Source organism: Colletotrichum lupini, chromosome 1 (assembly GCF_023278565.1).
Source record: "Colletotrichum lupini chromosome 1, complete sequence".
In the NCBI taxonomy this organism is placed as follows: Eukaryota; Fungi; Ascomycota; class Sordariomycetes; order Glomerellales; family Glomerellaceae; genus Colletotrichum; species Colletotrichum lupini.
Window position 1 is genome coordinate 5,678,735 of NC_064672.1, and position 24,521 is coordinate 5,703,255.

The window sequence follows — 24,521 nt, forward strand, 5'->3', positions numbered from 1 at the left end:
GGTTGGCAGCCCTCCGGGTAACCGCCGTCCCGGATCTGCGTGCCAGGCGGTACATGACAGATGAGGAAACTTCTTTCGGAGAGCTAGCGTTGTTCACGCGAAGGAAGCTGGGAGATGAGCTTCCCCCAGTCGGAGGAGGCGGGTCGTGTAGGTGGAAGAGGATGCTTCCGTAGGGCTGTACAATAACGCCGTCAGCTGGTCACGATGACCAAAGACCCAAAGCAATAGCATCGCACGACGCTGTAAATTATATATAATAAGAAGATGTCGCTGCCGGTTAGTGTATTGGTTCTCTCATCATCACACATTCGCACAAACAACCAAACCAACCTTCCAACTTTTCCTATCTTCTTTCCTATTTTTCTTTATTTCCTAGAGTCTTCTCTCTCGCTACGCATCCGAGTTCTACCTCTTACACATATCCAAAATCACGGATCCAGACAAAATGTTCTCCATCAAGACCTTCTCCACTGTCCTCCTGGCCGCCGCCGCCACCGTCTCCGCCGCTCCCACCAACACCGCCGGCACCAAGACCCCGACCCGCACCTACGAGCTCACAGGCGTCACCCACTCCGTCGTCGCCGGCCTCGGCGGCCTCCGCTTCGACCCGGACAACGTCGTCGCCGAGGTCGGTGACATCGTCGAGTGGCACTACCTGCCCCGCAACCACTCCGTCGCCGAGTCCAACTTTGGCAACCCGTGCAATCCCCTGGCCGACGGCTCCTCCTTCTTCTCCGGCTTCAACTTCTTCACTCCCGAGGGCCAGTCCGCCAACGTTTTCCAAATCGTCGTCGAGGACAAGAAGCCCATCTGGTACTACTGCGCCCAGAACGCCGGCCAGCACTGCAAGAACGGCATGGTCGGCGTCATCAACCAGAACTTTGACAGCCCCGACTTCACTCTCGCCAAGCACAAGGCTTTGGCTGCGCAGAAGGGCGATGCTGTCATTCCTCCTGTTCAGCAGGGTGGCTTTGTCATCCCCAACCCGAACCCCCTTGGAGGTTTCAAGCTCTAAACATATGGTCTATCGATGATTACGCCATTTGATTGTGGGAGCTATTGGGCTGTCATGGCGGTAATTGCATGTGCATTGAGCGGGTTGCATGGTACGGTCAAAAGGGAATTGCATCTGGTGGCATTAGATTTTGGAAAATTTGAGCTATCTTTTGTCTTACAACCTTCGATTCTTAGCTTACTTCAGATATATAACATTCTATAACACTCATTCACTCTCTGAATTCCATCAATCCCTGCGCATTCATGAACATCGAAAGCTTTTGAACACGAAATGCGGCTACCAAAAGATATTATACTGTGAGTATGGTTCCCCTAAGGTAGGTGGCATGTAACAAAAGTCGTAGACACCTCGTACAGTCGCTCATCACGGGGAACAAAATGAAGACAGGATGAAAGTGCCTCATAAGTAGGTCTAAGATGCTTTATGTTTATTCGACTTGGCAACCATCGCTAACTCCGCGATTATCCCCTGAAAGGTGTCAGCCGCTTGCATACGCTAGGCACTCTTGTTTATAAGCGACTTTGTTGGATAGATCAAGCCTATGAATACGACGGTATTATCGGGAAAAGAGCCGAACACGACGGGTAATTTGTGCGGGGTTCAAGACGATAGACAAACCACATATGAACGCTCAACCCCGCCCTAGGGTACCTTAATCACCCAAGATGGCATCAAAACCAGAACATTGAATTGGTGGAAGAAATGCAGTGAAATTGCTAAGAAATCGTTCTCGGGTTCGCCCACAATTATGCCACAAGCAGAACTCTGTGTATTGCCGACAGTGCGTAATCGCTAAGATGTACATTGGTTGAAAAAAAGACTTGATACAAAAGGCGACTTAACGCCCAGGGCTACTCAATCAAACTCGAAGTGCTGCGAGACAAGATTCGACATCTTCAGATTGATCACGTTCGTCTCAGATCTCTCAATGCGACTCTTCAGCCTCGTCTGGCTGTCAATCGTCACACTGGCGGCCCAAAGCCAGTCTCAGGAGGTCAACAAACCCTTCAACAACCCGATCCTCCCGGGTTGGAACTCTGATCCTAGCTGCACTTTTGTCAAGGAATATGATGACACGTTCTTCTGTACTGTCTCCTCATTTCTGGCTTTCCCGGGTGTTCCCGTATACGCCAGCAAGGACTTGGTAAATTGGAGACTTGTCAGCAATGCTTTGACGCGACCGGAGCAAGTGCCGGAACTCTACCGGAACTCGGGACAGAATGAGGGTATTTGGGCGTATACAATCAGGTTCCGCAACGGAACATTCTACCTCATCACATCGTACGTCTCTTGGTATGAAGGGTGGGGCCCCAAGATCTTACTCTTCACAACCACCGACCCATACGATGATGCCTCGTGGACGGGCCCCCTTCGCGTCGAGAATCCGGCAAACGATATTGACCCGGACATCTTTTGGGACAACAACAAGGTGTACATGTCGGTGGCTGCCGGTATCTACATTAGCGAAATCGATCTTTCGACGGGCGCGGCAAAGGAGCCTATCAAAGTCTGGAACGGCACCGGGGATCGCAACCCCGAGGGGCCGCACTTGTATCGCAAAGATGACTACTATCATCTGCTGATTGGAGAGGGCGGAACGGAAACAAATCACTCTGTAACGATTGCTCGAGCGAAAGAGTTGGCAGGACCGTACGAAGGAGCTCCGCACAACCCTATTCTAACGGCCAAGAATACCGACTTGTATTTTCAGACGGTGGGACACGCTGACCTCTTCCAAGACGCCTCCGGGAATTGGTGGGGTGTCGCGCTGGCAACTAGGTCAGGTCCCGAGTGGGAGATCTACCCAATGGGGCGCGAGACTGTTCTCTTTGCCGTCAAATGGGATGATGGGGGTTGGCCAGTACTCGACGAGGTACTTGGTGTTATGGATGGACCTTTGCCTCCCACGAACAGAGATATCCCCGGCAATGGTCATTGGATCAACGAACCTGACGTTGTCGACTTTACGCCGGGCTCGGAGATTCCTAGGCATTTTATCTTTTGGCGTCCACCAAAGACAGATCTGTTCAGAGTCTCACCGGAGGGGCATGCCAACACGCTGCAGATATCTCCTTCACCTGTCAACCTTTCAGCAACACCAGAATTTAACCCAGAACAAGATGGTCTCGGATTCATCGCACGCAAGCAGAGTGCTACGCTGTTCAACTACACCGTCGACGTCTCATTCCAGCCAAAAGTTGAAAACGAGGAAGCCGGCATTTCGGTCTTCTTGACCCAATTCCAGCACATAGATTTAGGCATTGTGAACTTGCCAGCTTGCTCCAACCAGTCGCTTGTTCCGAAGTTCCGATTCAAGGTCGAGGCCTCAGGAAAGCCCAACATCCCCGTTCCCGAGATAGCTCTCGTGACAGTGCCCAAAGCCTGGAGATCGGAGCCGATAAAGCTCTCCGTATCTGCTATCAGCGACTCAAAGTATGTTTTCGGGGCAGCTCCGGCTTCTCGCCCAGAAGAATATCTGGAAATTGGATCGGCGAATGCGTTGATCGTTTCTGGAGGCAGTGGCCCGTTCACCGGTAAGCCCCCTAACTCAGTCCATTGAAGTTCTGATGATTGACATGGGGATCCTGTAGGCACAATTGTCGGGGCGTATGCTACTAACAATGGCGGTGATGGGATGACGCCCGCATACTTTAGTCGGTGGAGGTACACTCCTGTGGCACAAAAGATTAACCACGATACTCTTGTACCGGCGACTTAGAAATGGGGGTTTGACATCAAAGCCATCACTTATCCTAGTCTGGCGAATAATCACGCATTCCACTTGCACTCGACAAAGAGATTCTTGCCAATATTACACTTGATCTTCAAGCCTTAAGCTCCCCTCGAATACTAAGTTCCAGTAGGAGTCCTATTGATTTGGGTAGTGTTAGTATCCCTATTACAGGGTAGTTAGTTCGAACCGTCGTTGACGAAGAGATTAATTAAACTATATAAATATCTACGTAGGTATAAGAAGGAGGTTCTAACCGTAAGTTAGGCTAGCTACGATAATTATAAATAAGGCCCCTAATTAGCCCCTACGTAGTCGGCTATACGCCGCGGTTAAATTAAACTTCTAATTTAATACTAACTTTCTCTTTTTTTTATTAATTTAACTACTACGGTTAAAAATATAATTCGACCTCGGGCCCGTTTACTAAGTCGTCTCCTTTTCCCCCTTTTTTCTACTTTTTTTATATAACCTATCCCTCTATTTATATAATAACTTTTCTACTACTTACGAATTACTCTAATCCCTTATTTAGTACTATTTTTATAAAAGCGTCTACGAGGTTATTTTTATTATTAATCTAACGGATCTTAAGTATCTCGCGCCTTTTATACGATTATTTAAAGGCTATAATATTAATTATAAGCCTCTTTTCCTTCGTCGTTCCCAATTTAATAAGGCATTCGTATAGCAAGTAAAAATCGGTATAAATAACCGTTAAAATAAATAAAAAGCTAATTTAATTAGTAATCTTCCTTAGCGTCGTTAAAATTATATAAGAGAGGTTAACGCCGTTAATTATACTATAAACCTCTAATACTAGCACACTTCTCGTTACTTACTTACTTTTAGTTAATAAGTAATAGATTATATTATTATATATAATAAATTCGCTCTTACTTATACTCTTATTAGCTAGGATAATAATATACCCTAATTATAAAATAAAGTCGTTATTATTTATAAATAACCTATTAATAAAAACGTAGAGCTTACTAATTATAAGGTCGATTAGGTAATAAACGAGACCTCGATCGAGATTCGTTTACTATTACTTAAGCTACTTATTAAGTACTTTAATATCTCGTTTAGTTAGATCTATAGCCTACGCTACTTTAACGTAATTAAAAGTCGCTTTAAATTAATAAATACTCGTAATATATACCCCTTGCGCAAGCTTAGCCTTATATTACTTTTTAATATTAGTTACGTTTAGATCGATAAGGTTAATCTTCTCGCCCTAACCCTTTTATTAAAAAATAACGGTTTCTTTTTTAATTATAAAAATCCTACTATTAAATACTAGAGGGGTATTTATTATAAAGACCTCTTTTAGCTTCGCTACGAAGCCCGCTTTTTAAAGCTCCTTATCCTCTTTTTTTATAAAGTTAATATTAAATAGGCCTAATATATTATCGGTCTATATTCTAACGATCCTAAATTAGTTACTTTTATACTCCGTAATTAATAAGTACGGGTCGTACGTAAAAATAACTATTAATAGTTAATTAATATAAAAATTATAATAAGTAGCCTATTAATAAGTACCCGATTCTACGAGCCTATATAGTAGCTTAAGTACTTTAATAATCGTACTTTCTAAGTACTTACTAACTATTTCCTTTAATAAATAGGCTAAGATTTTCCTTATAAGCCCTATAGCCAATTAAGTATAGGCCTAAGTAATATTACGGCTCTAAATCTTATATCCCTTCTTCTATAATAATACTATTAGTACTATTATTAATCGTTAGCTATAGCGCTATATAATAAGCGATTATATAAGTAGCGTCGCCTTTTTAACATCGCCGTACCCCTAAATTACGTATTTAGACTTCTTATATAGCTAGGGTATTCTTTTCCCTTTAATCTTACGAACTATTCGTAATTTAAATATATAGAGGTTTATATATTTTTCTAAGTTATATAAAATAAATTAATAAACCCCTCGATCGCAAAGAGTATCTACTTTAATAAAATCTAATCCCTTATACGGCTTTTTAGTAATTATAATTATGCCTTCTTTACGTAATTTAACCACTAGCTCGAAATCGGCTTTCTTTTTTACTATATAAAAAGTATTAATTACTTTATTATTAATAATAAATTACTACGTTAGGGCTTACTATCGTAGTCTTTTGCGACGTCTTATTAGTAGTATTAGTACCCTTTTAGTAATTTCCTCTTCCTCGTCGTTTATTAGTACTATTACGACAATTTTGTTAAGGATAATTTCCTATACCTCTACTACGGGTTATATAGTTTCCCCTAGCTCTTCTTCTTTTTATAAGTTGAAAATCACCTCGTTAGGATCTATATAATACGGTCTAATTACTATAATTAATACTTTAAGTAGCTAGTTACGATCTCTCGTAACTATATAAGAGCGCTTATTAATAGAAATTAACTTATATAGCCTAGCCTACTATTAGGTAATTTCGCGCTATACTTATATATCTAAATTTAGTAGTATATCTAGATTATTCCCTATATCGGGCCTATTACGCATAGTAATTACCTCGTTAACTTACTTTTTTATACTTACTTCGCGCAGTACCCGCATTATTTTTTTAACTACTTAGGCTCGTTAGCTTACGCTTAGTAATAGTAGCGAGGCTAAGGTCGTTTTTAAATATGCTCTAAATATTAATAGCGTTAGTATAAGTCAGTTAGGCCCTATAGTATCGTTATAGTATTTAAGTACTATCTAGAGGCATTTATTATTAATAAAATCCGGATTTTCCTTTTTAATAATTCTAAACGCCCTTTTTAATTATTAGTATGCCCTTTTTACTTTTCTAATACTATAATACGCTTTAATAAGTACGACTTTTAGCTATATACTATAGGCCGTCGTATTATCCCTAAATTTTACTAACTTAAAACTAGTACTAGCGTTAGTTCTAATACTGTCTAGCGGTCCTTAGTATATATCGATCTAGCTTTTTTATAGGGCTACCTATACTATTTTTATTTATAAATCCTAGAAGAATTGCCCTACTTAAAAAGATATAGCTACGTTAATTATATATAGTACTAGCTAACTATTTAAATAGAAAATATTAATAACGATTTCCTAGTTAAAGTTAAGCTTATTACGCAATTTAAATTTAAATTTACGTAGGCTCTGCGCATTTATTTAGCATTAGTAGCATACTTTTATTAACCACTCTAGCGCCCCTATTTCGATATTATTATTACCTAATTACTTTAAGAGGTTATATAGCCTCGTAACTAATAGGTACCCAAATCTCTAGTATAGTTTTCTAAGCTCACTTTCCGTTAAGTAATTAATTAACTTTATATTATTAATAAGCTTTATAAACGCATACTCCCATCGTCGTTTAACTATCTCGAAGTACTTACCGCTAGAGATTCTATTCTTTATATTATTAAATATAATACCTAGTCGATCTATATCTTTTAAATATAAGAGAAATAGGGTATTAACGGGTAAAATATAAAAAGTTATCGTTCTAAAATACGTCTCTACTTCTATTATACCCAGGGCGACGATTTCCTTACCTAAGCTAAAACTAATCCTCATAATACCCGTTATTAATATATTAAGCGTTATTAGCGCGATCTTTTATAATACTTAGAATTACCCTTTTCCTCTAGTTAACTATTATAATACACTAGTATTTAAGATAATCCTATAAAAATTATCTAAGCTATACCTTTCGCTCGTATAAAATACTTATACGAGCTTAGTATTTAAGGGATCTAAGTAGTATAAAAAGGGCCCCTCTAGCTACCCCTAGATTTACTTAGTACTATATTCCTTTTTTTTAAATATTAAGAGAGATAGCGTCTTCTCCTTAATTATTAAAAAAATAGGCTTCGGCCTTATTAAATTCGCCCTTTTAGCCGCCTCTATATCCGTTATTTAAAGGACCTTCCCTTACTATCCGTAAATAAAAGCCTACTTATTAAGAGCTTTTACTACTCTCTATTCGTTTAGCCTCGTATATCCTTTAGAAGCTAACGGGGTAAAAAAAAAGTAGTTAATATCGTTAATTTTATTATAATCTAATTCGTTAATATAGGAGGTAAGATCTTCTTTATTTTCCGAATCTCTTATAGGGAGTATATACTTTAGGCCGCTATTTTAACTACCGTTACTAAGTTCCGTGCCCCCGGATCTACCCTTATATATAACAAGGAATTAATTAAACCGACGAGGGCTAGTTTTATTATTTACTACCCTCAACTTTCTATACTATTTATATAATTTAGTACGCTCTTCCTTAGAGTAGTTACTTAATTAATATCTATCTTTTTTATAAATATAGTATTACCTCTTTTATTACTCTATTTATAAGTTAAATCTCTACTTATTTAACAAATCTAGGCCTCTTTATTAGTAATTACTATATCTAGCCTCTTTTCCTTTCCTATTATACGTTTAATCGACCTAATATTATTAATAAGGGCCGTCGTATACTTAGAAATAAGTTTAGTACGGCATTCTCGCCTTAATATTAAAACTAAATCTTAGCCTTAAGTAAAGTATCTCGTAATTTTCGGGTACCTAGTATAGGGTTATTTTTACCTCTAGTATATACTAAACTACGGTATAGAGATATCTAACTTTCTGCTTATTTATCCCCTTATTTAGCTAAGTTTTCGCTAGTTTATCAATTCGATCGATAAGCTCTTTAAGGATCTCTACTTATAATTTACCCTCTATTATCCTAGCTATAGATATAAAAAAAATCGCTCGTAACTTAAATAGGAGCTCTAAGTTCTTATTATAAGTCTTAAAGCGGCTTCGGATTACGTTAATTATACTAAAAAAGTCGTTTTAATCGAGATTACGTACCGCTTCGTAATAATAATTAGAGGCTTTACTTATAAGTACGATATTAATTACTAAATAGTACTAATACTCCCTAATTCCGACTTTTTTATAATAATTATAAAATATCGTTAGGGTTTCTTATAAGACCTTATACTTCCCCCTAGAATATAATTTCTCTTTTAAAAAGATCTTTTTAAAGTCTATAAATTACTTCGTATTTATTACTAGATTTTTAATATTTATATATAATCCCTACGTTACTACGTATTATTAATAACTTCGGGTCGTTTACCTCCTTTTTTACTAACCGATCGGCGCCGAATTTCGCGTTAGTAGCGGTAATAAGTTATAAATCGAAATAAGTAGAATTATTAATTATCGTACTTCTAGTACTATATTTTACCCCGGTATATCCTTTTATAATAATAAATTTCTATTAGTAATTATAAGGAGGAAATCTAGGTCGTTCACCCTTTTTCTAAATTTATTAAAGTAATTATACGCTCTATCGACCTATACTTAGTTCTATAGTACGAATTCCTCCTTTATAATTATTATTATTAATATTTCGTATAGCTCTCGTAATTATAATTACGCTAATAATACCCCTCGCTTATAGAAGAATCTATTAACTACTTTTGCAATTCTTAAGCTTACGCTTACGAACTATTTATTTAGTTAGTAATTAAGGTCGTTTACGATCTTATAAAATAGGGGTTGCCCCTATAGCCCCTTTTTCTTATAAACCTTAGTTAAATAGATTAATACTGCGTTAATTTACTTATTATTAAGCTAATCCGCGATTCTATATATCTACGTCCCCTAATAATCTAGGTTAATATTTACTTATTTATAAGGGATTAGGATTCTATTTAAGATCGGGTTTTATCCTCTTCTTCTTTACCCTAACTTACTAAAGGTCGTACTCTAGCTTATACTTATATTAATAGTCGCTAGTATATTTAATTTTAATAGGGATATATTTAATCCGCGCGCTAGTTATAATAAATCCGTACTTTTGCTACTTAACGAATTTATTAGGGTTTAGGAAATTCCCGCTTCCTCTTACCGTCTCGCTACTACTCTCGTTTCTACTATTTCTAACGATTACTACTACCTTTCTAAATCGCTAGCTATCGTACTTACTAAGATCCTCCTTTTTATTTAATATAAAAAAGTAAGTTTTAATAGCTCCTTTTTATAATAATAGTAGTAGACGTTTATATTACTATAAGAAAATATAGTAATTAGTCTCGGGATCTTTATTAGTTACCGATTTCTACTATCCCGTACACTTCTAGCCTCTTAAGCCTCGTGCTCTTTATAATCTCTAAATAGCTTCCTTCTTTAACCTACCTCTTCTAAAGTAGTATTTTATAAGAATAGTTAAAAATAAATACCGAGCGGCTCGTAAAGGAGCTATATAAGTTATTAAGAACCGTATAGGCCGTTAAGTATAGTTAATAAAATTAAGCCCTCCTTTTTATAAAATCGTAAATTTTAAGGACTTACTAAAAATGCCTACTTATTACTTATATATAGTAGGGTTAGATACCTTAAAGATCTTATTTTTTACGGCCTCTTAGTACCCTATTTTATATTTTTTAAATAGTCTTTTTCGTAGCTTAATTACGGTTAGGTAATTATCGCTTACTAATAATCCCTTTTATAACTTAGTTAATTTCTTAAAATTAATAATCTTACGCCGGGAGCTAGTATAAAAAGAAGCCCTTTAGTAGCCCTCTAGAGAATTCTTTTCTTTTCCCTTTAGATCCTCGTCTTTTTAGCCTTTTCTTAGGCTAATAATAACTCTAATAAGAGGTCGCAGGACTACTTTAGGGTAGCCGCCTTTTTCCTAAATTAATCTCCGAGATCCGTAATACTCTTAACTTAATACTATTAAGACCTCTAAATCCCCTCCTCCCTTATTAAACTATCCCCTATACTTTATTCTTAAATAATACCCGGGGGGTAATTAAGGGAGTTATAAAAAAGTCGTCTAGATCGCGGGCTTATAGTCGTACTTATAAGATCCTTATAGTAATAAACTTTTCTATATACTATAGATCTCTTAGCTTAATAACTCCTATAGGGTCACTTTTATTGCTAAGTAAGAATATTTATATTTAAAGATCCCCTTTTTTAATCGCATAGTACTTTTTTATATCGTATTATTAAACTTATTTATTACGCTAATTAATTAGGTAGGTAGTTATTACGTAAGTATTTCTTTTTACTAATTTAACTAGTTAATTTCTAATTACGGGCTGGCTACGGAAAAGTCGTTTAGTAAAAAAGCTACTCGGGGCGATAGTAAAAGGCTAGTTACTTAAGTAGTTCTGTTAATTAACGTATTTTAATATAATAAACGTCGACCTCTCGTAGGTAGTAAAGGGCTATAATTACTTAATTCCGTATAGTATTCGAAAATCGCTTCTTTTTTTATCTACTTCCATAAGGTTAATTAGTACGAATCTCCTATCCTATATAGTATTAAAAAGTCGTCTCTTTTATATAGCAAGATACCTTACTAATTTACGATAGTAAAATTTAACTACTAATTAATATTAGTATCCCTATTATAGGGTAGTTAGTTCGAACCGTTATTAATAAAAAGATTAATTAAACTATATAAATATCTACGTAGGTATAAGAAAGAGGTTCTAACCGTAAGTTAGGCTAGCTATAATAATCGTAAATAGGGCCCCTAATTAGCCCCTGCGCAGTTAGCCGTACGCCGCGGTCGAATTAGACTTCTAATCCGACAGGTAGGCGTTATAGCAGCGGCGGTAATCCGGAGGTATTTGCCGAAGTAAACGGCTTTGAAGTGGATACCAGCAGTAAGAGCCGGCCGAGACCTCCATATTTCCGGCTGTCTACTGTAAAGTAACACGTCATCAGAGGGGTCGCATCACTTCCATCATCATTAGAACTTTACCATCGCCACATAAGATACACATAATACCTCATCAACAAAACAACCTAGAGAACGCTGAGCCACAGTCATTTGGCATATTGTAACTCTAGTTCAACTTCGTGCTACTTGGCAACATGTCAAATGTGGACACATCAATCGGCACGCGTACCACGGGTGCCGCAGCCGACTTCGCAGCAAAGCACTCGGAAGAGCACCCATTGAAGCTCTACGGCGGCTGGTTCTGCCCCTTTGTCCAGCGATCATGGATCGTCCTCCACGAAAAACAGATTCCCCACCAGTACATCGAGATTAACCCGTACAAGAAGGATCCCGAGTTCCTAAAGATGAACCCTCGGGGGCTGGTCCCGACCTTGGCCGTTCCCGTGGATGTGAAGGGCAACGAGCAACGACCGCTCTACGACAGCACTGTGGTTTCCGAGTACCTTGAGGAAGCATATGCCGGGAACAACTATGGGCCGCACCTTCTCCCGGAGGCGGCGTATGATCGTGCGAGGTGCCGGTTGTGGATCGATCACATCAACTCTCGCGTCGTGCCGGCATTTTACAAATTTATTCAGCACACTCCAGAGAAGGAGTACAGCATCGAAAAAGCACGTGATGAGTTCTTGGGTCACATCAAAACTTTGACTGCACAGATGGATTCCGAAGGTCCCTGGTTCTTGGGAAAGACATTCAGTCTCGTGGACGTGATGATAGCCCCTTGGGCCATGCGTCTGTTCCTATTCGATCATTACAAGCCAGGAGGACTTGGGATCCCCTCTGAAGGGGAAGGCGGCGATGATGAAGCGGTATGGAAGAGGTGGAGGCAATGGTACGATGCTATCAAAGAGAGGCAAAGCGTAAAGGATACGCTAAGTGACGGTGATGCCTATATTGAGGTGTACAAACGGTACGCTGAGGACAAGACCAACTCGGGGGTGGGACAGGCAACAAGAGGTGGAGGAAAGTTGCCTTGAGGAGATCTCTCTGATCAATAGCGACTATACAACCCGCCACTATCTGCCCCATATGGTCAAGGTAGCCGGCGGTATTTGTATAGACCCCTCAACGGAGCGAATGCCGGGCTTATACCAATCCCTTGGTTTGGATTTTCCGACAATGCATCTCGACAATGCATCTGCAACTAGTCATTGACTGATCACTAGACCATTTCACTTAGTCAAAGGAATCAAGGGGTGCTCCGTGATAGGACCTAGGCCGAATCCCCGCGATGCTCGTATCACTCGGCGCATTTTTCGTACCTGCCACCCGTTGCCCCGACTTAGACTATCATCGGCCCCCTCTCCGACTCAACCCATCCGGATTCGAAACCGACCAGTCGCTCAAAGATCCGTCCACCCCCACAAACATGACCCAAAACAATCGGATTCCAAGGCCGGTTTTGGTTTCAGCGAACCTTCGTTCTAGCCCGTCATCACGGACCCCCGAGATGTGCCACCGGAAGCGCACACTGCATGCACACCTATCTTTGTCACCTCGTGACAGCCAGACATGAATGCCTGTGCTATCTTACCCCGCGTTGTTAAGCGGGGTATCGATAAGCTGGCATCGGAATCCACGTGGCTGTGTGTCTATTGAGTTTCCAAAGGAGTATACGCATTCTGACACTTCCGATGTCGTTGGGAGCGTCTGATGGATCAGCTATGCGTTGGTGTGTAGGAAAGGGAACTGGTACGGCTCACCAGGATGGACCACGATGTGCCACATGCCACATCATAAAGGCAATGCGTCCGCTCTAGTAGATACTATTGAGTTCAAGTCAGAATAATCATCATCACATCAGTAATTCTCACCATGAAGCCTTCATACTGCAAATCCTCCCTCACGGCAGGAAAGCCTGTTAGCCGCCATGTCACAACCGCATTCTCAAAGACGACTAGACCAAGGTCACTCTCTACAGCACCCCTAGTTGCAGACAAGGCGACTGGTATTGTCACACCTTCTACTTTGGCAGCTCTGCCCACACCAGTTCTCATGAGGTCTCTTTTGGTCTCTGCCATCTCCTCAAAGCCTATGCTCCTCGGCCCTTCACTCGCAGCGCTATCATTCTTCACAAGACCAAACAGAGGATTCTTCACAGATGTCGACAGAAACCCTGTTCTTCACTCTTTGCTCAAGAGCGTTTTTTACAAGCAGTTCTGTGCGGGAGAGACACCAAAGGAGACGCAAGAGACCATGCGGCACCTGAGATTTATGGGTTTCCGCGGTACAATCCTCACATACGCGAAAGAAACAATTTTTGATGCAAAGACGAACGTGGAGCACGGCTTGGGTATCGAGTCGGAGGATCTGACAAAGAGTGGTCTCGATTCTACCATCGAGTCCTGGAGGCAGGGTGTTTTGGAGACTGTCGATCTACTTGGTGATGGCGATCAACTTGCTCTCAAGTAAGCTAAAAATCACTTATACGCCTTATGATACCTGACGATTTGCTAACATTGCCAACTCGCAGACTTACAGGAGCCGGCCCTCGTGTCACAGAAGCTTTTGCCGCAAGGCAGCTGCCTCCCCAACAAATGATGCAAGCCCTCGAAGAAGTGAGCCAAAGATGCAAAGACCGTGGCGTGAGACTCCTCCTTGACGCCGAGTCTCAACACTTCCAATGGGGCATCTTCCTTGCAGGCATGGAACTGATGCGCAAATTCAACCGCGACGGCTACGCTACGATTTACAACACTTACCAGGCATATCTCAAGAGCACTCCGACCACCCTGGCCAAGCACCTGGAGATGGCCAACCAAGAAGGCTTCACGCACGGCCTGAAGCTAGTCAGAGGCGCCTACATGGGCTTCGACGAGCGGTCCCTGATTCACGACACAAAGAAGGATACTGATAACGCCTACAACAGCATCGCGCAGGGTGCCCTTAGGCGGCACATTGGAGAATATGGAGCCCCGGGCGGCAAGCCGTTCCCCTCGCTCAACCTCTTCCTGGCGAGTCACAACAAGGAGAGCGTGGTCACGGCGCACAAGCTCCACCAGCAGAGGCTAAAGGAAGGACTCCCGACGGTGCCGGTTGGTTTCGCGCAGCTGCAGGGCATGTCGGACGAGGTCAGCTTCTCGCTGCTGGCGCTCAAGGAGGAGGGGAGCCAAGACCCTTCGCCGCAGGTGTGGAAATGCTCGACGTGGGGCAGCATGGGCGAGTGCGTGGCGTATCTTTTGCGGAGGGCGGTGGAGAACCGGGATGCCGTTTCCAGGACGGTGGACGAGTATGCGGCGCTCAAGGCGGAGGTGGGCAGGAGACTGCGGTCTAGATTCTTCCGGTCTCGGACTGTTGGCTAAAGATAGCAAATCGATCTTTCTTCGTTAATCGTTAATCTTATCTGACATGTGTGGGTCTCTCGTGATATGTTCCGAGTAAAGAGACTCAGAGAGAGAGAGTGCCGTGACTCCGTGAGGTCGATGTTGTGTCGGATGGCCTCCCGTATATCAACCCCACTTGATTAGCTTCGTGGCGGGGAATCTCCCGTCCAGCGCCGGTGTGAGGGGTAGCTACTAGGACCAGGGTAGCTTTATCGCACTCGATTCACATCAAGATAGTAGGGGGAGGGGCATTTCTTCAGTTCAACTCAGAGCAGTCGGCCGAAAAAGGTATCGGACAAACAACAACTTCAACCAAGCGAGAATTAGCCCAGATTCCCCTCAACCCCCAGCCTCTCATCAGCCGGCAAACAGTACACATCTCACATTAGACCACAAGAGTCAACATGGAAGCATTCAAGGATGTCAAGCTGTGCATTTTGGGTTGTGGTAAGTTACTATCATATGAGATTGATCGTTCGAACTACCTATGCTAATCAACCGGTACATAGGTAACCTAGGGATTCCCATTCTGAAATCACTGCTGGAAGACAACACCCTCCCCATCACTCAATTCATCGCATGTGTTCGAAGCGAAAAGTCTGAAGAGGCCCTAAAGACACGCTTCTCCAGTGCAGGAGACAAGCTCGTGGTTTCAAGGGGCGACAACATTGCGGCCTTGCAAAAATCGGATGTTGTAGTGCTAGGAGTGGACCCCGCGGATGTCGAAGAAGTTCTGTCCAAGCCGGGTACGAAAGAGGCTTTGAAAGACAAGCTTCCGATCAGCGTAGCCGCCGGCTGGACTCGAGGCAAGCTAGAAGCTACGATATACGGAAGCGAAACGACATCCGAGAACACAGAGGACCGGGCTTGGGTCGTTCGGACGCTCCCCAACATTGCGGCTATGGTCTCTCAGTCCCTTACTGCGATCGAGATCTCGGAGCCATCAGTGCCAGCCAAGTACATGGAGCTCACCGAAGCCATCTTCAATAAGATTGGCAAGACGGTGAAGATTGCGCCGAAGCTGATGAACGCTACGACCGCCGTGGGAGGATCTACGCCAGCCTTCTTTGCAGTCATCGCAGATGCTCTCATCGATGCTTCCGTTGCCGTCGGTGTTCCAAGGGATCTTGCACAGACTATGATCTTCCAGTCCATGCTGGGTAGCGCGACACTCATGCAGAACGGTCTGCAACCAGGCAGCCTGAGAGATCAAGGAACATCACCGGAAGGGTGCACAATCGGAGGCCTGATGGTCTTGGAGGAAGGGGCTGTAAGAGGACACCTTGGAAAGGCTTTGAGAGAGGCTGTGACAGTCGCTCGTCTCATGGGTAGCGATCCTCACCCCAATGATACCAGGCATTAGTTCAGAGGTCGGACTACCTATTATACAAAAGTTGCATCTTCACACATCGCGATTCACGACTGAGAAATGTGATTGGCACTGCAGAATGCTTTCAATGCTATTATCTCTATTTTCTAACCAATTGCTATGTGTATGCTGAAAACCATTGCTGGAAGAAAGTTCGCAACTCCAAATTTGCCAAACACCCAATACCGAACGCCGGTATAATTCTCACACATCGCATCACGATCGTCGACGGCATGTGCTCCCGCGTCCGCGCAACTCGATTAGAGAACGGTAGCCTGCTTTGCCTCTCGTAATAGTCCAGCGCAATCAGATGAATCGGCGATGCCACGACTTGCGACAACACGGGAACCGTCAGCTGCGTGATTGTCGCCTTGGCATGTGGGGAAGACGTGACAGAGTCCGGGATTGCTGCCGATATCCAGTTCGGGAGCGTAAACGACCCAAAGATGGTGACAGCGTCTCTGACGAGGAACGTCGCCGTCGCGGCTCTGGGAAGCTTGCGTGGGGCCGCCGCCACCACTGCCTTTCCCACCTCGGGAGCGGCGCCGGAGGAGGAACCAAAGATCTCTGCGAAGCGGAGGTCCTTCCACACCCCGAGGGGTACGTTGACGAGAAACGTGGAGGCAAAGGTAGCTGTGCTCGCTGCGGCAGCTGCACCGTCGAACCTCTCGGCCACGGTGGTGGCGGCGTTGGCTGTGACGTAGGTTGCTGCGTACAGGGTCCAGACGATCCCGAGGGGCCGGGCGAAGAAGAAGCCGCGGGGTCGACGGATGGCGGAGCGTAGTTGGGCGTGGAGCCCTCGGATGAGGGGCCGCCCTGTTGTTGTCCGCTCGACTACCGCTCTGCAAACGGTTTTTGTTTAGTCAATGGAATTCCAAGGGTCCTGGGCAGATTTATCTTACCGATCTAGGATTGTGATTGCCGGAGAGATGAGGATTGCGGAGATGGTGCCAGCCGCGAGGTCACCCGCCAAGTTTCCCCAGACGGAACATGGTTCGTGGTCGTTGTGTTCCAGACCTTGTTGAGTCTCAAGCCGAGTCATTCTCACAAGCGTTTTGGGTAGGAGAGCGCAGACAGTCTTCCATGCTTGGTAGACGTGGCTAACGCCTTACTTATCTCTATTCTACACCCATTGCATACCCACAACTCCGCTAATTGAGACAGATGTGCTACGGATGGCCCGTGATAGATAGCCATTTCCTGGATTTAACAGCATTGTGACTGCTTCAAACTTGTCTTCCAAGTAAGTTGTGAAAGCTGAGCCCCACAACTAACGTTATCGATTTGTCTTCGCCATGACGCCGCATTTCCTAAAACTTATCAATCAGAACCCATGGCTGTAGCAGCGTAATCGGACTTGTCTCCGTGAAGCCATCGTCGACTACGTAGAACCACCATGTATCAAGATAGGACTCTAACCGCGATGGAGCACGGGAACAGACGCCGCCGGATGCAACTGTCAAAGACCCCCAACCTCCGATTTTGCGGGGAAATGCACCATGACTCCGCACCGGCGGGGGCCCTGCATGTAGATATCGGCAGGGCGTCCGCAACCCCTCCGCTCCGGGATCTACCCCCGTCCGATCTCGGCATGATTGTGAAGATGACATCGATTGTGATCTTGATTGGTTCACGATGCCATATAGCTATCGGGAGCTTGACCGGCCTAGTGCAGCAGCCATTGTCAAATAAGACGATGAGACTGCGAAGCTGTCATATGATCTCAAGCAGTATCAGCAAGCTCTCCTCATCAAAAGCACAGGTTCATCACCCATAATCACCCCATCGACACTCAAGACGAAATCTTCGTGTATCATTTTCTATCTTTGAGCTTTATACCCATACAATCAGTCAGAATGCAAGTCCACAGCGTCATGAGGTCTGCGAGACCAGTTGGATCTCTGAGATCAGGATTGCGCCCTACCACAGCCCCGGTCGCTCTTACACAAAGAAGGACGAAGGCGACTGCGCCATTCAGACTTCCCGACCCCAGAAACGAGCCCAACGTGAGTTTTAAACCGAATCTGAGGAGGTACGCTCAGGGATTGGCTAATGATCATTTTGCAGCCCACATACACAAAGAACTCTCCCGAGCGCGCAAAGCTCGAGGAGGCCCTCAAGAAGCTGCGCACCCAGCTGCCCGCCAAGAGCGACCTTTTCTTCGGCGGCCAGACCCAAGTCGCGGCCAAGTCTTTCGACACCGTTCTTCCCTCCGAGCACAAGACCAAGTTCTCCAACTTCCCCCTCGCATCCAAGGAGCAGGTTTCGTCAGCAATTGAGTCGGCGCTGGAGGCAAAGGAGAGCTGGCAGAACACCCCCTTCGTCGACCGGGCTGCCATCTTCCAAAAGGCGGCAGAGCTCGCCGTGACCAAATACCGCTATGAGCTCATCGCGGCGACCATGCTCGGCCAAGGCAAGAACATGTGGCAGGGAGAGATTGACGCGGCTGCCGAGTTGGCCGACTTCTTCAGACTCAACTGCAACTTCGCGGCAGAGATTCTTGAGAAGCAGCCCACCCGTGGTTCTGACGGCATGTGGAGGTATGTGGATCAAGCGATGATTTTCAATGAATTTGATACTGACAAAAACTTTTAGTCGCCTGGAATGGCGTCCTCTGGAGGGTTTTGTCTACGCCATCTCCCCCTTCAACTTCACTGCCATTGGCGGTAACCTCATTTCCGGCCCCGCGCTGATGGGCAACGTTGTCGTCTGGAAGCCTTCACCCAGCAACATCTACGCCAGCCAGATCCTCTACAACATCCTCCTTGAGGCTGGTCTGCCCCCCAACGTCATTCAGTTCGTCCCCGGTGACGCCGAGGAAGTCACTGACGTTGTCCTTAACCACCGCGAATTCGCCGGCCTCAACTTCGTCGGCTCCTCCGACGTCTTCCGCTCCCTGTACGCCAGAATCGGCGAGGGCATCGGCAAGAAGACCTACCGCGAGTTCCCCCGTGTCGTCGGCGAGACTAGCGGCAAGAACTTCCACCTCATCCACCCGACCGCTGACATCGAGCACGCCGTCAACCACACTATCCGCGGCGCCTTCGAGTACCAGGGCCAGAAGTGTTCCGCCACCTCCCGCGTCTACCTCCCTGAGTCTAAGGCCGAGGAGTTCATCTCCAGCTTGAAGTCCAAGGTCGAGGAGATTACTATTGGAAGCCCCGACGGCAAGCTAGATGCCTTCATGGGCCCCGTCATCCACGAACGCTCCTTCAACAAGATCAAGAACATTATCGACGAGAGCAATAAGGATTCTTCCCTTAAGCTGGTGGTCGGCGGCACCTACGACGGCTCCGACGGATACTACGTCAACCCCACTGTCTACGTGGCCGACTCTCCGGACCACCGCCTCTTCAACGAGGAGATCTTCGGCCCCGTCCTGGCCATCTCCACCTACCCCGATGCCGAGTGGTCCTCCACTCTGAAGAAGGTCGACCAGAGCGGAGGCGGCTTCGCCCTGACCGGCGCCGTGTTCGCTAACGACAGACGCGCCATCCGTGAGGCCGAGGATGCCCTGCGCTACTCTGCAGGCAACTTCTACATCAGTGAGTTTACCCATGTTCCCTTCCCCACCACTAACGTCAACGTGTATCCATTTGCTAACTCCAAACCCTCTCTCAGACTGCAAGACCACCGCTGCCCTGATCGGCCAGCAGTCCTTCGGCGGTGCCCGCGCCAGTGGCACCAACGACAAGGCAGGAAGCGCAGACGTCATGCGTCGCTTCGTCAGCCCCAGATTGATCAAGGAGGAGTTCTTCCCTCAGACAGAGTTCCTGTACCCTAGCAACAAATAAGTGCAGTGTGTGGGATACCGAATGGGTCGCGGTCACGGTTGCATGCAAAATGGCGCATTGTGTAATTTAGGGATAGTCAAAAAATGAAGAAATTTTACATCCACCCCATTTCTTGAACATCAAGAGTCCTGCCGCAAATTCGCAAATTGCGCAAAGTAGCGAAGCTACCCTTGTCAAACACCAACCTTGCATCTTAGTATCGTCCCGGACGCAAATGCTCTGATTCATTTGGTCAAGTACGGAGACTTGAAGCAACTATCGTCCCACTTGCCAGAGGTGAATTGCCTGGGCGGCGCCGAAGAATTGGTGGCCTTGGTTTGCTCCATTTCCTGTGGGTTTAAGAAGTGACGTAACATGCTGACTGAGTGTTACGGGAATCACCACAGCGGTAATTTGGTCTTACAGAATGGGAGTCACATACTTGCAAGTCTACTACCTACACAGTACATACATATCACGCGTCAGTTCTACCAGCGATAGGAAAACCAGGAATGTGTTCCTTGAAACCATGTGATATCGCTATCGCAAACCATACTCTCGTCTTTTACGTCTTGATCTCGTTGCCGAACATTACTACGCAATCATGAAAGCTTGTGGCTGGGCGGTAAGATGACCGGCTGGATGGCCGGCGTGTTGGTAAAGTTCCACCCGAGTCAGTTTGACCAATCAAGCGAAGGTTGACCACCGGGTCAGCTCCCGATGTCTCTTGGACAGATATCGGCTCACCATCCGCCTTGATAGCCCAGAAATAGAGCCACGCCTCTTGTGCCGCAAACAAGTTCCAGGCCATTCGAGTTGCCCGGCCGTGAACAGAGTAACACGGCATTGATTCCACCACGGCCACCACCCCGCTCGACGCGGCTACGCTAACCAACTACCCCATGATGGAGATGGTGCCATGAGTATCTCCAGTATCTTGGATCCGAAGCCGGGGCAAGGGCCCGAAGCCAGCCGGTCCTGGGAAAGATCACGGAAGGTCATATACGACTGCTTGAAGATATCATACTTCAATGGCTAGTAGTGCTGCTCAAGGGCCCTGTATTCACACTGAATCAACAGTGCTTTCATTCGCACAATCCCGTCCTTAATCTCCGCCTTAGCCTCCAACCATCATCATGGGTGTCAGTAAATCCGACCCAATCATCATTGTGGGCGCCGGTGCCTTTGGTCTATCTACGGCCTACCACCTGTCTTTGGCTGGCTACACGGACATTTCCGTTTTCGACAAGCACGAGCAAATACCTCCCAGGGACTCTGCGGCCAACGATATCAACAAGATCTTCAGGGCTGAGTACGAAGACCCTTTCTACACAAATCTCACTATAGTAAGTTAAACCCCAGTGAGCTGCCTTATCTACTAGGGAAAGCCTCTCTGACTTGCAACAGGAAGCTGCGAAAGCATGGCAAACGCCTCTTTTCGCACCCTCATTTCACCGGGTAGGGTTTCTTCACTGCGTCTCGGCCAACGCCCCTGAGCGGGCCGCCGAGACTCTGCACAGGTTCCAGAAGGCCTCAGAAGACCACCCCCTTCTCGCAAAGTACGTGGTGCCCATCAAGGGTGGCCAGGACATCAACTACAATGTCTGGCAGTACGGAGAAGGCCCGTGTTCCGGCTGGAAGGGCTACCTTAACAAGTTTGACGGATATGTCCACTCTGGCAATGCCCTGATCGCCCTTTACAACGCTACCCGGGTACGGGGCGTAAAGTTCTTCCTCGGGCAGCACGGTGGCGTACAGGAGATTGTGTACCAGAACACCGGTGCCGGCCGGAAGGCAACCGGCATTAGGACGCAGACTGGCAGTCAGATTTCGGCGAAGCTCGTGATTGTCGCTACTGGCGCGGCAGCGGCGAGACTTGTTCCAGAGTGCGGCAAGCAGGTCGTTGCCAAGTCTTGGTCTGTCGCTCACGTCGAGCTGACAGACGACGAGACGTCTGCGCTCCGTGGTATCCCCGTCACCTACGCGCGCGACCTCGGTTTCTACTTCGAGCCGGATCCGAAGACCAACCTGCTCAAGCTGTGCCCCATGGGCGGAGGATACGTCAACACGGATCCCAAGACGGGAATCTCACTCCCGCCGGCGTATGAGGAGAGCCAGTTTATGCCGCCGCACGATCAGGCCAAGGTGCGGCAGCTGCTGGCGGAAACGCTCCCGGCACTCAAGGACCGTCCGCTTATCAAGCAGACCATCTGCTGGTTTGCTGACACGGCTGATTCGGACTTCATCATCGATTACGTCCCTAAGTCGAGTGACTCCGTGGTGCTCATGTCTGGTGACTCGGGTCACGCCGCGAAGCTGATCCCGCTTGTGGGTGACTGGGTCAAGAACCTTTTGGAGGCTCCTGATAACAAGCAGCCGGTCGCAAGGTGGCGTTGGAAGGAACCTCAGGAGAAGGAGGCAGGGAAGTGGGGAGATACCGTTAGCTGGCGCCTCGGAAACACCGAGGAGTTTGCAAAGATCCGCCAGGCAAGGACGTCAAAGTTGTAGATTATCTATCCACATAGCATTGTCTTATCATTCATGAACCATGCTTATCCCAGAGGGTTCCCTTGACGTTTAATCTGATTCTGTAAAGAGCTGACAACACGGGGCTTACATCAGTCTTGTCTGTTGACAGTAAACAGACCGGATTCCTCTCCGAGTTGTCCGCCATAGTCGACAGGCCCCATCCTCGGAGTTCGATCCTGTGATAGTGAAAGAGAGATATCAAACTACAAGTATACTTAGGCCTTGAGAAGTTCGGACTAGCTACCGGGCATATTAGCTGTGCGACAGAGGTCACTTGGACTTATGGGCAAATATGAGCTTCGAAGCAAAAGCAAGTACATGTACATTCGGCAAGGTTCCAAAATGGGAGATAACGCCGCCATGAAATTGACAGGTCTTCTTGATCTACCAAATGCTATGTTCCACTATCGTCTGAGACATCCACTCTGAATCTTCCTGTTCAATAGAGTTGGCCATATCCAGTAATTGCGCCATAGTCAGCCCGCTATCATAAGCCATCTCATCCATGTTCCCCGGGATAGAAGAAGAGTAGCTCTCGTGCTGTGAGTGTTCCGAGGCCATGGCCGAGACCACCGTGTCTTGGGGACTCGTGTCATCCGGGGGCTGCGTTTGGCGTCCCTCGTCTACTAGAGTCGTCTGCTCAGAGGCCTGTGAAGGCCAAGGCGTAAGTCGCTGTAGCATGTTCTCAAGCTGCTGTAGTTCAGATTTGCGGTACTTGGCGATCCCGTTCCCGGCCATGATCATCTCGTCCAGAACGGAGTAGACTTTCTCCAGAGACGGGTCGAGGCACTCAAAGCATTGTGGGTCGATTGCGGGTCCTAGTAGTAGACTGCTAGCAGACACGAAACTGGCTTCCAAGTCGAATGGAAGAAATGTTTCTGCAGGATGCAAAGTTAGCCTGGTTTATGTAAAAGAACGTGATTTTCAATTGATCTTGGAGATGGTTTACCCAGCAAGCCCTGAGATTGCAAACAGTCTAGGATCGAAACCATTTGTTGAGAAGAATCGATACACATCTGAATCAAATTTCTGACCGTCTGCGAAGACCCCAATAGCTCTGTGCATTTACTCTGTGATTCAAAACGAATTTTCAGAAAACAGAAAAGCAGCGGTCTGGTTGCAAGAACAATGCACTTGTTAGTATCCCTATTACAGGGTAGTTGGTTCGAACCGTAGTTGACGAAGAGATCAATTGAACTATATGAATATCTGCGTAGTAGGTATAAAAAGGAGGTTCTAACCATAGGTTAGGCTAGCTATAATAATCGTAAATAGGGCCCCTAATTAGCCCCTGCGTAGTCGGCTATATACTACGGTCGAATTAGACTTCTAATCCGATACTAACTTTCTCTTTCTTTTATCGATTTAACTACTATAGTTAGAGGTATAATTCGACCTTAGGCCCGTCTACTAAGTCGTCTCCTTTTCCCCCTTTTCTTTACTCTTTTTATATAACCTATCCTTCTATTTATATAATAACTTTTCTATTACTTACGAATTGCTCTAATCCCTTATTTAGTACTACTTTTATAAAAGCGTTTACGAGGTTATTTTTATTATTAATTTAATAGATCTCGAGTATCTCGCGCTTTTTATACGATTACCTAAGGGCTATAATATTAATTATAAGCCTCTTTTCCTTCGTCGTTCCTAATTTAACGAGGTATTTATATAGTAAGTAGGAATTTATATAAATAACCGTTAGAATAGGTAAAAGGCTAATTCGATTAGTAATCTTCTTTAGCGTCGTTAAAATTGTATAAGAGAGGTTAACGTTATTAACTATATTATAGACCTCTAACGCTAATATACTTCTTATTACCCGCTTACTTTTAATTAACGAGTAGTAGATTATATTACCGTATATAGTAAATTCGCTCTTACTTATACTCTCGTTAACTAGGATAATAATATACCCTAATTACGAAGTAAGGTCGTTATTATTTATAAATAACCTATTAATAAAGACATAGAGCTTACTAATCGTAAGGTCGATTAGGTAATAAACGAGACCTTAATCGAGATTTATCTATTACTACTTAAGCCGCTTATTAAGT

The 24,521-nt window shown here is 45.1% G+C and overlaps 9 protein-coding genes across 9 annotated transcripts; 6 read left to right on the plus strand and 3 right to left on the minus strand.

Annotated features, from left to right (window-relative positions):
- Positions 1-445: 445 nt before the first annotated feature.
- Positions 446-1,015, plus strand: CLUP02_01706 (extracellular serine-rich protein; the record flags this gene model as incomplete). Its single annotated transcript, XM_049280744.1, has 1 exon — positions 446-1,015. One exon carries the CDS (start codon positions 446-448, stop codon positions 1,013-1,015), a length of 570 nt encoding a protein of 189 aa, XP_049136701.1.
- Positions 1,016-1,946: 931 nt separating this feature from the next.
- On the plus strand, positions 1,947-3,737 carry CLUP02_01707 (arabinofuranosidase; the record flags this gene model as incomplete). The annotated part of the gene is made up of 2 exons (XM_049280745.1): positions 1,947-3,552; positions 3,610-3,737. 2 exons carry the CDS (start codon positions 1,947-1,949, stop codon positions 3,735-3,737), a joined length of 1,734 nt encoding a protein of 577 aa, XP_049136702.1.
- A 3,265-nt stretch (positions 3,738-7,002) lies between these two features.
- CLUP02_01708 (uncharacterized protein) lies at positions 7,003-7,296 on the minus strand (the record flags this gene model as incomplete). The annotated part of the gene is made up of 1 exon (XM_049280746.1): positions 7,003-7,296. One exon carries the CDS (start codon positions 7,294-7,296, stop codon positions 7,003-7,005), a length of 294 nt encoding a protein of 97 aa, XP_049136703.1.
- Positions 7,297-11,604: 4,308 nt separating this feature from the next.
- On the plus strand, positions 11,605-12,447 carry CLUP02_01709 (glutathione S-transferase; the record flags this gene model as incomplete). The annotated part of the gene is made up of 1 exon (XM_049280747.1): positions 11,605-12,447. The coding sequence occupies one exon, from the start codon at positions 11,605-11,607 to the stop codon at positions 12,445-12,447; it is 843 nt and encodes a 280-aa protein (XP_049136704.1).
- An 838-nt stretch (positions 12,448-13,285) lies between these two features.
- CLUP02_01710 (proline oxidase) lies at positions 13,286-16,156 on the plus strand (the record flags this gene model as incomplete). The annotated part of the gene is made up of 7 exons (XM_049280748.1): positions 13,286-13,878; positions 13,944-14,753; positions 14,854-14,883; positions 14,938-14,971; positions 15,027-15,164; positions 15,213-15,240; positions 15,303-16,156. The coding sequence occupies 7 exons, from the start codon at positions 13,286-13,288 to the stop codon at positions 16,154-16,156; spliced, it is 2,487 nt and encodes an 828-aa protein (XP_049136705.1).
- A 124-nt stretch (positions 16,157-16,280) lies between these two features.
- On the minus strand, positions 16,281-17,378 carry CLUP02_01711 (uncharacterized protein; the record flags this gene model as incomplete). The annotated part of the gene is made up of 3 exons (XM_049280749.1): positions 16,281-17,004; positions 17,065-17,240; positions 17,307-17,378. 3 exons carry the CDS (start codon positions 17,376-17,378, stop codon positions 16,281-16,283), a joined length of 972 nt encoding a protein of 323 aa, XP_049136706.1.
- Positions 17,379-18,018: 640 nt separating this feature from the next.
- Positions 18,019-19,956, plus strand: CLUP02_01712 (1-pyrroline-5-carboxylate dehydrogenase; the record flags this gene model as incomplete). Its single annotated transcript, XM_049280750.1, has 4 exons — positions 18,019-18,168; positions 18,230-18,702; positions 18,758-19,707; positions 19,784-19,956. The coding sequence occupies 4 exons, from the start codon at positions 18,019-18,021 to the stop codon at positions 19,954-19,956; spliced, it is 1,746 nt and encodes a 581-aa protein (XP_049136707.1).
- A 1,115-nt stretch (positions 19,957-21,071) lies between these two features.
- On the plus strand, positions 21,072-22,443 carry CLUP02_01713 (uncharacterized protein; the record flags this gene model as incomplete). Its single annotated transcript, XM_049280751.1, has 2 exons — positions 21,072-21,281; positions 21,343-22,443. 2 exons carry the CDS (start codon positions 21,072-21,074, stop codon positions 22,441-22,443), a joined length of 1,311 nt encoding a protein of 436 aa, XP_049136708.1.
- Positions 22,444-22,848: 405 nt separating this feature from the next.
- Positions 22,849-23,208, minus strand: CLUP02_01714 (uncharacterized protein; the record flags this gene model as incomplete). The annotated part of the gene is made up of 1 exon (XM_049280752.1): positions 22,849-23,208. One exon carries the CDS (start codon positions 23,206-23,208, stop codon positions 22,849-22,851), a length of 360 nt encoding a protein of 119 aa, XP_049136709.1.
- Positions 23,209-24,521: the final 1,313 nt, after the last annotated feature.